The sequence below is a fragment of the Osmerus eperlanus genome, chromosome 8 (genome assembly GCF_963692335.1).
Source record: "Osmerus eperlanus chromosome 8, fOsmEpe2.1, whole genome shotgun sequence".
Classification (NCBI taxonomy): domain Eukaryota; kingdom Metazoa; phylum Chordata; class Actinopteri; order Osmeriformes; family Osmeridae; genus Osmerus; species Osmerus eperlanus.
The window spans coordinates 15,308,323-15,323,552 of NC_085025.1; the positions used below are offsets into that span (position 1 = coordinate 15,308,323).

General features: G+C 43.2%; 1 protein-coding gene across 5 annotated transcripts in view; it reads left to right on the forward strand.

The window, feature by feature from the left end:
- The window catches only part of flvcr1 (FLVCR choline and heme transporter 1), a 45,301-nt gene that overhangs the window by 21,731 nt on the left and 8,340 nt on the right, over positions 1–15,230 (forward strand). For all 5 annotated transcript variants that reach the window (XR_009930965.1, XR_009930964.1, XR_009930967.1 and 2 more), the window contains 6 exons: positions 2,638–2,726; positions 3,535–3,591; positions 4,334–4,408; positions 10,233–10,470; positions 10,842–10,985; positions 13,139–13,260. Coding sequence is in view for 1 of the 5 variants with exons in the window: in XM_062467809.1 (XP_062323793.1) it covers positions 2,638–2,726; positions 3,535–3,591; positions 4,334–4,408; positions 10,233–10,470; positions 10,842–10,985; positions 13,139–13,260 (725 nt within the window). In the remaining 4 variants the exon portion in view is untranslated. The remainder of the gene's footprint in view (positions 1–2,637; positions 2,727–3,534; positions 3,592–4,333; positions 4,409–10,232; positions 10,471–10,841; positions 10,986–13,138; positions 13,261–15,230) is intronic.

Genomic DNA, 15,230 nt, shown 5'->3' on the forward strand with positions numbered 1-15,230 from the left:
CTGACTGAAGGCACGTCTTCAAGCTGTGGCTGAGCAGAGTACAGTGATTCAGGTTACACGTGTGTTTACTGGTTTAAGGTTTACTGTATCACTGTCTAAAGATAGACCTTCTCCAGGCACAACAGCCTTACTGATGTAGACAAATGCCTTGGGTGGCTTGTTCAGTTTAAATTCATGCTGTGTCTGTGTGTCTCTCTCTCTGTCTCTCTCCCTTCTCTCTCCCTCTTCTCTATCTCTGGTGGAAGGAGGGTTAGATTAGCCTTGGAGCTCCAGGAGTTTTGAGCATTCTTTTTTCTTTAACCCCCACACAACCCCCCTCTGAAGGGACAGCTGAACAGACAGGGAGGGATAAAGAACCGGAGAGAACCGGAGAAATCATAGTTTCTGGCTATCTGTCGGTGCACCCGCAAGGGGCGTATTGCCTCTGAGGCGGTGGCCTGTTGTCTGGGGGTCAGGGGTCGGTGTCATCTTGCTCCTAACTCTATCGTCACTCCTACACCTGCCCCGCAGTGGGAATGTTCTATGCTCCCACCAGCAGAGTCACGCTTTTAATTAGCACAGAGCGGCGAGGTACACTTTCACACGGAGAAAAACACACACACATATTTAAACACGCAGAGGAAAGTACACGTTCATGTCAAAGCACACACACATGCACATAAGACTGAGTTTTGCTGGGCATCTGACATCACAAACAATCAACATGTAGGAACGAGAGAAGGTGGGAGGCATGGATAGAAGAGAAGGCATATAGATAAGTGCAAGGTTGAATTGGAATCAGCCTCAAATAAACCCTCTAATTATCTGTAGCAGAGGCACCCTGTGAAGTGAGACATCAGGGTGCTCCTCTCCTGTGAGGATGCAATATGTAGAGACCTACGCTGATGTATATCTCTCTTCAATGAGAAAGAGAGGGATGGAGAGGGGGTAGTCAGATGGAGTGAAAGAGTGAAAGGGGACAGAGAGAGGAAGAGAAAGCGAGAGAGGAGAAACGGTAGAATGGATAAGCATTCTACACCAATGTGAAAAAGCAAAACGATCCCCATTAATATGTGACTATGGATGTCTTAAATCCTGACCCCCACCCACCTGTAAGTGAGGGCATTTATACAACCCACAATCCCAACAACACAAACAATTACAAAGCACTAATGAGCAATCACCACTCCAAACAAGAGTTCCATTGACCTACAGCTCAATGGAACTCCTGGGAGGAGCATCAGCTCCTATTTAGAATAGAGAGATTATTGAGACCCAGACTGCTGCTATTATTTCTCTGCATTTCATTCATTGATGTGGTTAATTTTAGCCATGTAACCATATAACTGATCTGTTGGATGATGTGTGTGTGTGGTTGATGAAAGACTATATCACAACACTAACATAAACTGCAACTTACATCACACCTCCATTCGATTGCCTATCTATAAGACACACTCAAATAAACGCTCATATGGTACCCCTCCTTTTTGTATCTCTCTCCCATCAGGCTTTCTTTTTCTGTTATGAAGGATTCAAAGTCTTTGTGTCTATTCCAATATGTAATGATGGTATCCAATGACACAAATCTGTGTTCTAGAAAGAGTGGTCTGGAGTCGCAGAGGTCCGATAATATCAGCTTTAATGCAGCAGTTGGAAATCAACAAGTACAGAGCTCTGGGGTTGTCTAAGTTTCCCTACCCGCAACAGAGTTTGGGCTGGTTCACGAAGTCCAACTGGCTATCTGTCCCTCCCCAGCATATATTTATACAGTGCAATTGAAACACACAAGTATTAAAAAAGGGTTGAGCTTGTTCTCTCGTGCATCAGGGAGTTGTTCTTGCCTACGCGTCCCACCTGCTCGGGTGCCGTCTCTACCCGGTTTCAAGGTTGTTTCTGAAAATGAAGAGATAGAGACACAAAGAACAGCCTGCTTCCCACACCCAGTCTGAGACCCAATGTTTAAGCCTGAGCACACTTTTAAGTTCATAACTTTAATAAGCACAATGCATAACTTTAATAAGCACAACATATTCTTTAGTTACTGCCGCTCATCATACTTTCTCTCTCTCTCTCTCTCTCTCTCTCTCTCTCTCTCTCTCTCTCTCTCTCTCTCTCTCTCTCTCTCTCTCTCTCTCTCTCTCTCTCTATGATTCTTTATTGTCTCTCTGCAATGCTTGTTGCATCAGAATTGCATCTCTACTATTCATTAGGCTGTCTCTCACTCTATTTTTTACTTTCTCTCCTACTTTCTCTCTCTCTCTCTTTTTCTCTCTGTCTCTGTCTACTCTCATTCACCCTTTTTCTACCCAGCTTCAGGCTCAGATTGTTGGTGTCCACCACGAGACACACTCCTAAAAAAGGCTGCTTCATGTCAGGAAAGGAACACTCCCCCCCCCCCCTCCCCCTCAGGAAATGATACGGCTATTATTGCTCCCCAGGCCCAGTTCCTGTAAACAGACACACACACACAACCACACATACACACATTTTTCCTTATTTTGTGACCACAGAGTCAAGAGAAAAGTTTGTAAGAAGTGTGTGTGTCAGAGCAGACTCGGTCTCACTCACTGGTTATGACGGACCGCGGAGAGACACAAATGTGGTTGATTTGTTTTTTGTTCTAACCCTTAAAACCCCTCCCTCTCTCTCCCTCAGCATCATGTTCCCTCTGTGCCCAACTTCAAGCCCTCCATGTCTGTTCCTGATTGGCTGCTGGCTGTCCAGAACTACATGAAGACTCTGCAGTATCCTTACCTCCCTTTGCTGGATTGAGACACATTTGTTCTGTAAAATATACTGCAAAGATAGAGATAAATCCCTCTTTTTAGAAACCAGACCTACTGTTGTATTTGTCTGTAGAGATCATAATGTGGTAAACATTTTTCCTTATTGAGATGCAGCCTGTTTAGCTGATTATATAGGTATTTGTTCTGTTAGATTCTGCTGCTTTTGGACACATAAACAATGTTTATATGCTGAGATGAAACAGTGAGCTAGCCGTTAGCTTCCAGCGAGCGTGTCAAGCTAACAGGATGTGAAGACTCAGGTGGATTTCCTTCATCTGCTTTGACTGAATCCTGAGGAAATGCAGGTGTGCCAACTGCCAACAGGTGTTTCCTGGCGTCAGTTAAGTGTCATATAATAGTAAATGATCAGGGATATAGCCAGATGGAACCACTTCCAGTTATCTGCTTGTTATAGCCAGGCATAATCTTGACAGAAGCAGACATTCTTGACAGAAGCAGACATAAGCTTGACAGAAGCAGTCAAGAACTTGACAGCAGAAGTCACAGAAAACCGACAGAACCAGACATAAGCTTGACAAAACCAGACATAAGTTTGACCGAAGCAGCCATGTGACTAACATACAGAGTCACAATGTTTACATACCCTTGATATAGCTAGAAGGAAGGTATTATTTATTGCTGACAAATAAGATTAGGAAGAAACATGGTATTTCAGGCATTGGTTAAGGTACTTTAGTGTGGTAACATGAACAATACTTCAATACTGTATACAAGCACTGTCTCTCTGGTCCTCAACTTGCGCCAGATACAATCACACAGGAACGCAGTTCTTTGAGATCAAGAAGACCAGACCGCTGTCTGGGTGAGTAGAGGCCCCAAGGACATTCCTGAAGCATTACCACCAGTGTGTGTATGTGTGTGTGAGGAAAAAGAGTCCATTTGTCATCATGCTTGTTCATGTTTTATTTATTGTTCACTGTTACAGAACAGTTTAAGGGGTTGTTCTCCAGCACAGATGGGGTTTCACAGAAGGGTCCGTAGTTTTTGATAGAAGATATCACACACCACTTAAGAGCCACGCAGAGAAACACTGTCCGCTTTTGTACAAACAATTAAAGTTATTTCAACCCATTAAAAAATATGCATCAATTCTGGGTGTTACCTGTGCCTAACCCTGTAATACTTTGTCTTGGCACACCTGGTCTTTAAGAATAAAAGTTATCTGCTAGCTATCGCCATTTGTAGATCAGTGCAGGCCAGAATTGGTTTTTCTGATGCTATAGCCTCTACCCTCAGTATTCAGAACACAGTGGAAACTCCCTTCTGCAGGCTTTCTCACGGCAGCCATTTTTTTCTCTAACTAAAACTAGGTAAGCAGGTCAAGATTTCATATGTTTGGCCGTCCTTATCTCAGCAGGGTTTTTTTCTAATAAAATCTGGGTTCAATAAAGGAGAATGGGTTTTGACGAACGCTGATCTTATCCCATTGTCTGTGTCTGACTTTGTCTTATCCGCATTTAGCAAAAGGATAAGGACTGTATGAAAACACACCAAATGCTCTTCTTGTAATTGATTACTGATGCTTTCCTGCTTTTTCTGTTTAGGTTGATGGAGACAGCCAGAGAGATGATTAGGGAATCTCTTCCAATCAAATGCCTTGAAGCTGTTATCCTTGGAATGTATCCTTTTCACGGCTAGATAATTAAGGAGCTGATAACGCAGACACACACGCATTCTGCCCCGAGGTTACACATATCACCCTGTTGCTAGGAAACTAGAGCTAGGAAGTCCAAAGCTAAGTTCTGCTCACCCAATCAAATTGCAAACTTCAACCTAGCACCTCCTGATGTTCATGACTGCAACGGTCTTTTGGCCAATCGGGAACTTTGACACTTATTTTGCCTGACCTCTAAACTGACTGACCTCCCAACTGCCTTTCTACTGATTGTACGTCATAACTGTGGTTGTGGTTATGTGAAAGACAGGGTTCAGAAGACGGAGTGTGTGGTCATGACTGTCTGAGGGAACAAAAGAACGTAACCGTGTTGGTGATGAAACCCTGCCAGTGTGTGTTTCAGATAAACTGCTCCGCTAGCGTGTGTGTTTGTAAAAAGGGGATAAAATGGTCTAAAGTGGTTTGGAATTAAGTCCTGACCAAAATGGCAAGCCATTCTAAAGCTATGTGTTATCATATGTCAGCCAGTCTACACATTTTTGGATTCACATATATTCCCTCTCCCTAACCTCAGTATTATTAGTACGGTATTGTCCTTTCACACAGAAAACACCACATTCAAGTCTCAAAGGCTTGTTGTCATTTGTGTGTCATTTGTACGCCCGAGTTACAATCCCAAACACTGCCTTTACACTCCTGTGTTTCTTGGCAGTGTTTCCATGGCAACATTAACCCCTCCCGTCGTTCTGAGTGGGACATACTTACGCTAGCGCTGGCTGGCTGCATCACATGGGATTAACACAGGAAATATGATCTCTCTCTGAGTCCGTTAATGGACCATTCATTAGACAGAGACAGCGGGGGATGAGTGAAGAGAGCGAATGGGCGTGTGCGTTTGTGTGTAATTGCGTGTCAAGATGAGTGTGTGCATGTGTGTTCTTATGACTCCCCTTGTCTGTGAGATCATGTTTGTGTGTGTGAGGTGTGTATGTGTGTGAGCATAAGGAATGTGTGTGTGTACTCAGCTGCAGCAGAGGGGAGGACAGAGGAACAGTTTTTTCTCTTGTTCGCCAACTACTGCTTCTTCTGTGAATAATTGGGTGTGCTTTGCCTTCGGCAAGGGCACAACCTTTGTTCTCTCACATATATATTATTATTTTTATTATTCTTTTTGCCCCCCTAAAACTCAGTCAATATTTGGCCTACATAGACAACCTAGGTGTCAAAAGTTTCGTCTTGGTACCGATTGAGTTGCTTGTATTGGGATTTACGTTCCGTTGCATGGTTTAGGCTTAGGTTAAGTTTTTGTGGCGAAAAGTGAAGCTAACGGTGGCTAATTTGCTAGCCACAGTCACTGACGTTACTAACGTCACTACGTCACTAACGTCACGAAAACTCGCGTGACTACCTCTAGCAGAACATTAGTTTAGCAGCTTGTTAACTTCTAGGAGATAGCTAAGCTAACTACTTTACTGCAAGGCAGCTGCAGAAACGCCACAAGCAAAGAGGCCAGGGTGATAACTATTTACTAATTTTACTTTGTGATATGACACACAATTGTGATGTGTAATGTACAATATAAGCTGATATTATTAAGGAAGTACATCTACTTTCGGAAACAGTAGTCTACTATTTTACTGAAGTATTAGCATCATGACATTAGCCTGTGTTGCCCGGGCAACAAATACTACAGTGGTCTATGATATATCTGTTTTCAATTGTTAAAATAAACATTCCTCACATATACATTTTGGTTGTAGGATTTATTATGACATTAGTAAACGATTTGTTGGTGAAATTACCATTACCTGTGGTTTCAAACCAGTGTAGCTAGCTCACTGGAACGCTGTAGCTTACACGAGACACACTACAAAAACATCTACAGTACACAGCTGTTTAGGAAGTCAAACGGCGACAGAACATGTTCGGCACTCTCCTTACTTAAATCAAAAATCTATCTAACTACTAACCTTAACTTCATTGCCACAGCCTAAACTTTGTCAATCTGTTCATGAAAATAATTAATTTCAGCCTAAACCGTACAACGGAACGTTAAATCCAATTCAACCAACACAATTGCTACCAAGACGAACACAGCAGTAGTCTAGTACTGTACTGTAGTAGTAGAATTTACCGGGGCAGCTTCTCCACACAGGGCTATATCGCATTTTGCGTTGTTACCTTACAATGATCGCTACCAGTGAGCTTTTTATGAATGAGCGATTTTCCACTAAATAAATGTCAAGCTTATTTACGTTTTGGGGGGCATATTTTCAGTTAGCAGATGGTACTGTTTGAATCACGATTCCATCTTCTACTGCCGGTAACGTCGTAGAATAATCTTCAAAGGGGGTTCTTTATTAATGAATGCAATATGAGTAGGCTAAATGCCTGAAAATATCACGAGAAGGGAAAACTTAAAAGGACGTTTAAGTCATAGAGATTAGGTCAATTTTTACACCGGTCTGCCAAATGTATTCGTTTTGATTCAGCTATGAGGCTGCCTCTTGCAGGGGAAATGAGAAGACATCATATTTAATTCTACACTTCACTCGTATTTTCAGTTGTAAACGAGCAGCACAAAAAAATGCTTTTAAATCTATGCAATATTTATAAATAATAAGTATGCATTTTTATATAAAATATACAGAAATATCAGTTGTAAAAATGTCATTCAAAAACGGACCCCTGTGCAACCGACGCAAGCAAGCACACCCTACAATTTCCCCAGAAATTGTACCCTCTCTAGTTACATTTACATTTAGTCATTTAGCAGACGCTTATCCAGAGCGACTTACAGTAAGTACAGGGACATTCCCCCCCCGAGGCAAGTAGGGTGAAGTGCCTTGCCCAAGGACACAACGTCATTTTGCACGGCAGGGAATCGAACTGGCAACCTTCAGATTACTAGCTCGACTCCCTCACCGCTCAGCCATCTGACTCCCTGAATTACACTCTAACACTCCACTTCCCTTACAAAGAAGTATACTTCAAGTTGAATTTGTAAGTATACTTAAGTATAAAAAGTATACTATTATCATGGTACCTAAAGTATACTAGCAGTGTACTTATTTATATACTATTTTTGTACTAAGTAAACTGAATTGGCCCACTTTTTAGGTCATTTAGTACACTTTAAAGTACACTTATAATGTATTTGAAGTTTACTTTTGAATACTGTAAAGTAGCCTGTGTAGTGCACTTTAGTTTATGAAGTATACTTCCTCAAGTACTTCAAAGTATACCTTTTGAATACTCTAAAGTAACCTGTGTAGTGCACTTTCAGTTCATGAAGTATACTTCCTAAAGTACTTCAAAATATACTTTGGAATACTTTCAAGTGCACTTTCAATTAATGTAAGTACTTCAAGAAGTAAACTTAATAAATGTCCATTTACTATGATTTCCTATAATATTTATATGTTTAGGGGCCCCTCCAACGCCACCGATCTTGCATCACTTGACGAGAACGGGGCCCTCGCCAAGTGACACTTATTATAAGATGAAAGAAGCTAATTCCTGCGTATGGACTCATGTTGCATTAATCGAGCTCTTATCAAACGTTACAGTCATTTAACTCATGGTTACAATGGTAAACCAGCACAACAATGACAATTACCATGCAACAAAACACTACATTCTAAACAGACACAATAAAAAAACGAAATTCATGAAGTTACATTTGTATTTCAAACAAACTGCAAATTTATCAGCAAATTTTAACACTATTTACCGCCTTGCATCATGGGAATTGACCAGCCAATGAGCCACACTATCTTCATCTTTTCACGTTGTTATTTCGTTTTTCAGTCAGTTTGACAGTATAACCTTCAAATGCATAATGCAACCCTTCTGTCTGCTTCTTTCTCAAGTAGTTTTTTTTGTTTTGTTTTTTCCATTAATACTCCAATTGATAATTATTAGTATCATATAAGAGTATAGGGCTTCAAAATGTTTTGGCCGTAATTAAGGTTACAGCTTCAGTAACAAAAAAGATTCAATGTGCAATGCATAATATATTTTCCTAGACATGAATAATTAGAATATACAAGATGGATCTAAAAAATGTAACTTGTAATGTACTTTGGTATATTGTAAGTATTTTGAATGTTTTTGCTTTATAATAAAAGAAAATGTAGCCTACATCCTACTCCAGAAGAAATGTATACCATTTTTTGTTTCCAAGTATACTTCTTATAAGTATATCAAAAGTGAACTATTTTCAAAGTATACTTAAAAGTATATCAAAAGTGAACTATTTTCTAAGTATACTTCTTAAAAGTATATCAAAAGTGAACTAAAAGTGTACTATCCATTTTTTAGTACACTTATAGTATACTTTAATAGACTTTGTTTTTGTAAGGGTTACACAGCAACCCGCTAGCTTAAACCCACAGCTATCTTTAACACACACACACACACACACACACACTCATATCACAAACCAACCTGTAACTGTCAGCGAACAATTGTGTCCAGGACAAGTCTTTTGTGAGTCCTTCCTATCTGGGGACACTGCAAACATGCTGGTTAATTAAGAATGTTGAGGTGGGTGTTGTCAGCTGGACAGTTACACACCTCTACCATCCGGCCTGTTGAATTACAATAGGCAGTATTTAAGCTTTCCGGCCAATGGGAATGCTGTGGAGGCGGGCTGTTGGGATGACTGATGGGTTTCCCGTCCATTGACTGCACTCCACTGGGAGGAACCGCATGGCAGATGGTTGCTGGTAGGAGTGCAGACCAAGCCAGCCAGCTAATCCTAAAATATGCTAAAAGAACCACAACCAGCTTATGTTCTCTGCATCTATGTGTCAAATAGTCTGCTTCCTTTGGGATTAAACTGCACTCAAGGTCCAATTCAAATGAAAACATACTTTAATAGCCCCTTTTTTACAAACAATGTCACAAAGGGTTCCACTGTTTCCCACAGATTACACGGAAAACCAACCAGCTGAGACAGAGAGCGCTATGGTTTGAAGGTGTAAAGGTTCATTGATGATCTTTGCAGAACCCTGAAGTCATGTCAGGTGGTCGATTCAGTCACTAGGCCACTGACACACAGACACACACAAACCAGGGAACCCCCCTGTGTGTATCATGAGTGCCCCAGGCTCTGGATAGTCCCAGATAATCGTGCTTACACATTCACTCATCTCCTCCCTTCCTTCCTGTAGCATGGTTGCACTCAGACTGCAGTGTCTTCAGGGGAGGGAGGGAGAGAGGGAGGTAGGGGGAGGCCAGTTACATAAGAGTCGCAGACAGACAGTAGTGGGAGTGCAGTCCAGGTTTGGAGGGGATATGAGTGTACTGATCTTGATTATGAAAACATTGTCAATTACATGACTGACTGGCTGGCTGGCTGGATAGATGGTTATATATAGTTAGTTGATCTCACCTATGAACTAGGGCATTAGAAAATCAATTTTGAGATACTACACTGTATGTGTTTTGTGTGTGTGTGGAGGTGTTCAGGCATCTGTGTGTGTGCTAAGGTTCACAGCTTCAGTCTCAAATATCCAATAACAGACAACCTTAGTTAGGTCATGAGTTGATGTAAACACAACACAATGAGTTTCTGAGAAGTGCTGTAGTCCCTTACATGTCTCTCACTCTATCTCTCTTTCTTATTGTCTCTCTTACTGTCTCTCTATTTCTATTTATTTATGTCTTTCTCACTGTCTCTCTTTCTTTCTGCCTCACTCACTTTATAGAAACAACCACAGGCACAAAACATTTCTCAGAAACAGATCACTTGGAAAAAAATGTGCACATCACACCACCCCCCCACCCCCTTTTCTTCCTTAACCCCCACGCCTCGCCTCCAGCTACCTGACCAACGGCCTGACTTCCCTGGAGCGTTTCCCCATCAGCTTTAAGACCCAGTTCTCTGGCCACCACTTCCACCACGTGGTCCTGGGCGTCTACTGCAACGGCCGCTACGGCACGCTGGGCATGAGCCGGCGCCAGGACCTGATGGACAAGCCCCTGACCTTCCGCACTCTCGGCGAGCTGGTTGCCGACTTCGAGGACTCGTACCGGCGCTACCAGCACACGCTCAAAAAGGTGTCTCAGAAGCGTGTGGATTTGATTTTGAGAAGTTGGAGGTTAAGTTTAGTTTGGGAAAGTAGACGATTACTGCTTTGAGCAAGTGGAGGACCCATTTCCATGTCAGGGTTCATGTGTATACGGATGCCAGAGGTCTCAACGTTCAGCTTTAGGACGTACTGTAGAAGTTATGCCGTGTGTTTTGCTCCATCCATGGGTTCCATGTTCTAGAGGGTCTACTCGAAAGCTGTGGTGCAGGTTGTGTTCAAATCCTACGCCAATTTACGGTTCAACCGTAAGTGCGGGTTCCTCCAAAGGTTTTTCTGTGTGTTCTATTTCTGTTACACGTTATGATATCTTAACGTGTGTGTGGAATGTTGTGTCCGCAGGTGAAGATAGGTCTGTACGTGCCCCATGACCCTCACGTGTTCCAGCCAATCGAGTGGAAGTACCTGGTGCTGAACGCCGGACGCCTGGGGCAGGAGGAGATGAGGAAGGAGCTGGAGAAACACGGGAGAGACATGAGGATGAAGGTCAGACACACACATACAAACATACACACACACATGCACGCACGCACAAACACACGTACACACACTTACATACAAAACACGCACACTAACACTCATACATACACACAAAGCAAGGCCAGAGAATCGTCCTGTCTGAACCCTCACACAGGAAGCAACTCATTTAGAGGATGAACAGCTGAAAGTGTGACCAAGAAATTAGTCATAAGGTTGAAAGATATATGGGGTACAGTTTGTGTGTGTACGTGTGTCTCTCTCGTGAGGCAGCTTGATACCAGCCTTCCTATGTATCGACCTTGCACTATATCAACTAGGAAAGGGCCATGTTTAGAAAAGCATGTCTCCGTTTCACAAATATAGCAGGACCTCATATTTTGTGTGGAGAATGTGGACACATACATACACACACACACACACACACACACACAGACACACAGAAAGTAAGGGGTAATGCTAGCTTCTCCAGTGTGACAGCTGCGAATACATGACCTAGATATCTCACTGTCAAACCAGTCTGCAGTGTTAGTGTCCCTTCCCCCACCACTCCCTGCCCTCCGCCTCTATCTCTCCATCTGACTCGTCTCGCCTCACCCCATCTCTCGCTGTCCCCCCTCAACCCACCCTCTTCCTCTCTACATATCACCTTCTTCTCTCCCGCCCTCCCTTTCCCTTCCCATCCTATCTCCCACCCTGTCCCTTGCCCTCAATACTCCATGATAGATAAGGTTACACTCCCCACCCCCCCGTCCCCATGCACACACACTCCCCCCACAGGAAGCCGAGAGGGGAACTTCCATAACATTCTCCCAGACCGACAGGAAGGCAAGGGTGTAGAAGAAAAACAAAATCCTATCCTCAGGGAGGACCCTGGGGCTCGAGGCGGTACAGATCACTCCAGGGATGATCTGTGAGCCCACACAGGTGGCTGATGTAATGTTTTGGTAAAGAACTATATTACAAATTCAAGATTTTTCACAGACTCCATCATCCATGTTGGGGTGCATAATTTTTTCCCGCCCAAAAGTGGGGCAGTCGGACCTGATGTTCCTGAAGAAAATGAGTTTGACATTTTGGACCTCAGCCTGCCAACAGAATGAGAGAAATAGGACACCAAGTGTGTCTGTGTGTGTTCCTGCATGTATTCATAGGTTAGGTTTGACCTTGTGTCCCACATTCTTTGTGTGCTGTGGCAGCGTGTTTGGGGAGGGGTGCTACCATGGGTGATGTTGCTTGGTAGCTAGATTGTGTTGTGGATTTGGAAGTGAGAGAAACGGTTGGTTTAACTCCTTTTATCTATTGATGTGTGTGTGTGTTTTTCGTATGTCTGTGTGTCCCTATGTGTGTGACTCTTTACAGTATGACTCTGTTTTCCTAAATGTGTTTGTGTGTGTTCCTACATGTGTGTATGTGTTTATTTGTGTTTGTGTGAATGTGTATGTGTGTGCAATTGTGTGTATGTATTGGTGTGCATGTGTGTGTGTGTGTGTGTGTGTGTGTGTGCGTTAGGGCAGGATACTCCTCCCTAATTTCTCTGTTTTTTGAACGGGGGTTACCCCAGGACTCCCGAGTATGACTCAAGAAAGGAACATCCCTCTCTAAACTGTTAAAAGAAAGATCTCCAAATAGGTTCCTCCAGTCTGAGAAATCTCCTGAAAACCCATTTGTTCCCTGAAGCATTTGTTTCCTGTTACAGACCATTTCTAAATAATGTATTGGGAAAACAATATAAATATATTTTTCACAGTATTCCAGGAATTTGGGGAATCTGTTAGAATGTCATTGATCCATGAGGGCAAATTACACTATTACAGCAGCACTTATATTATAGACATATTAAAGAACAAATAGGATTGTCTTCTCAATAAATTCATACAATAAACAGTAGAAGTTCCCTTACACCTACCTTCAATTGGAACCTTAAATATTTTCTTAAATATATAAATATACTGGATATAAGTCAAATGAAAATGAAGTTTCCTTAAGCCTAACCTAGCTTAATTTAGCTGCCTTGTTAGTAACAAAGTACGGAGGGAAGAGCTTAGCATCCCCAGAAACACAACATTCAGATAGCTACTACATCACTTCCGTATATTTGTATTTGGATGATTTGTTGACATTGTTTCAGTGATTAGAACCCGCCTCTTGTTACTCCTCAGATCCTAAAGTCATCCAGCGCCCAATCACCTATCAAGGAGCGGACCAGGGGGAAGTCCCTGTCGCCACGACGCCGCCAGAGCAGCAGCCCCCAGCGACGCCACCTCCACCGCCGAGACAAGTCGTGAGTATCAAGCCCTCTGCAGATATTTGGAGGGTACAAAATTCTACACATGACTGCAGTGCTTTGGATTCCAGAAGGGATGCCTGGCATGTGTGGCAGTGTGTGTATTACCAGTTCAAAATATTTCAAATGTTCTAAATTTGGGAGTGCCCCTTTACTACAGTGCATCCAGAAAGTATTCACAGCGCTTCACTTTTTCCACATTTTGTTAGGTTACAGCCTTATTCCAAAATAGATTCAATTAATGTATTAATTGGTGATGAGTGTTGTCTGGTTTCTTCCAGACATGATGCTTGGCATTCAGGCCAAATAGTTCAATCTTTGTTTCATCAAACCAGAGTATGTTGTTTCTTAAGGCCGATTTATACTACTCCGACTCCGTTACGGACAGACAGACGGACGGAGTTGGACGGATTCGTTGAATTTATAGTACTCCGAAGGCTGTGGGTGCTGAAAACAATTCACCACCAGAAGAGTAGGTGGCGCTGCACTGCAATGCTAGCTAGGTTATCGAAAAGTCAGAGCAAATTTACAAATTAGCTGTTTCATCAATAAAATAAGCACATTTTCAGCAACTACACTGCCCATTTCTCATCACATTTTAATTCAGATGCTGATTTACATGTACCGTTTAGCTGAAATCTGAATTGTAAAAACTTACAGCAATGACGGTCAAGGGATTCTGTTCGTCTTGTTGGTCACGGCAACCCCACCCCCGCCCCTGACGCAAGCGGTTAGTCAGGAAAATCAGGAGGTGCACGTAGAGCTCTCCGAAGGGCTCGGAGAGGACTCAGAGAGGGCGTTCCAAATTGTAGAGGTCGTTCCCTGTGTCCGTCTCCGTGAAAACGGAGTAGTATAATTCGGCCTTTATGTTCTGAGAGTCCTTCAGGTGCCTTTTGGAAGACTCCATGCAGGCTGTCATGTGCCTTTTACTGAGGAGTGGCTTCCGTCTGGCCACTCTTACATGCCCGATGGGCCGAGTGCTGCAGAGATGGTTGTCCTTCTGGAAGGTTCTCCTCTCTTCACAAAGCAACGCTGGAGCTCTGTTAGAGTGACCCTCAGGATCTTGGTCACCTCCCTGACTTAGGCCCTTCTCCCCCGATCGCTCAGTTTGGCCGGGCGGACAACTCTAGGAAGAGTCCTGGTGGTTCCAAACTTCTTCCATTTACGGATGATGGAGGCCATGTGCTCATTGAGACCCTCAATGCTGCAGACATTTTTTTGTACCCTTCCCCAGATCTGTGCCTCGATACAATCCTGTCTCGGAGGTCTACAGACAATTCCTTGGACTTCATGGCTTGGTTTGTGCTCTGACATGTACTGTCAACTTTAACACCTTATATAGACAGGTGTGTGCCTTTACAAATCATGTCCAATCAACTGAATTTACTACAGGTGGACTCCAATAAAGTTGTAGAAACATCTCAAGGATGATCAGTGGAAACAGGATGCGCCTTAGCTCAGTTTTGATTGTCATGGCAAAGGCTATACTTACAAAGGCTATGAATAGCCCTAGCACTGCGCTGACCAGCTGTCTCCGGTGTTCACCTACATCTTCAACACCTCCCTGGAGACATGCCATGTGCCAACCTGTCTCAAGTTCTCCTCCATCATCCCTGTGCCCAAAAAGCTAAGGCCAACAGGACATAATGACTACAGACCCGTCGCCCTCTGTGGTAATGAAGTCTTTTGAGCGCCTGGTGCTGAAACACTTCAAATCCATCACAGAACCTCTACTGGACCCCCTGCAGTTTGCCTACAGAGCCAACAGGTCTGTGGACGACGCAGTTAACATGGCCCTCCACTTCACCCTACAGTACCAGTACCTGGACTCCCCAGCATCCTACGCCAGGATCCTGTTTGTGGACTTCAGCTCTGCCTTCAACTCCATCATCCCCGCCCTGCTTCAGGACAAGCTCTCCCAGCTGAACGTGCCTGACTCCACCTGCAGGTGGATCACAGACTTCTTG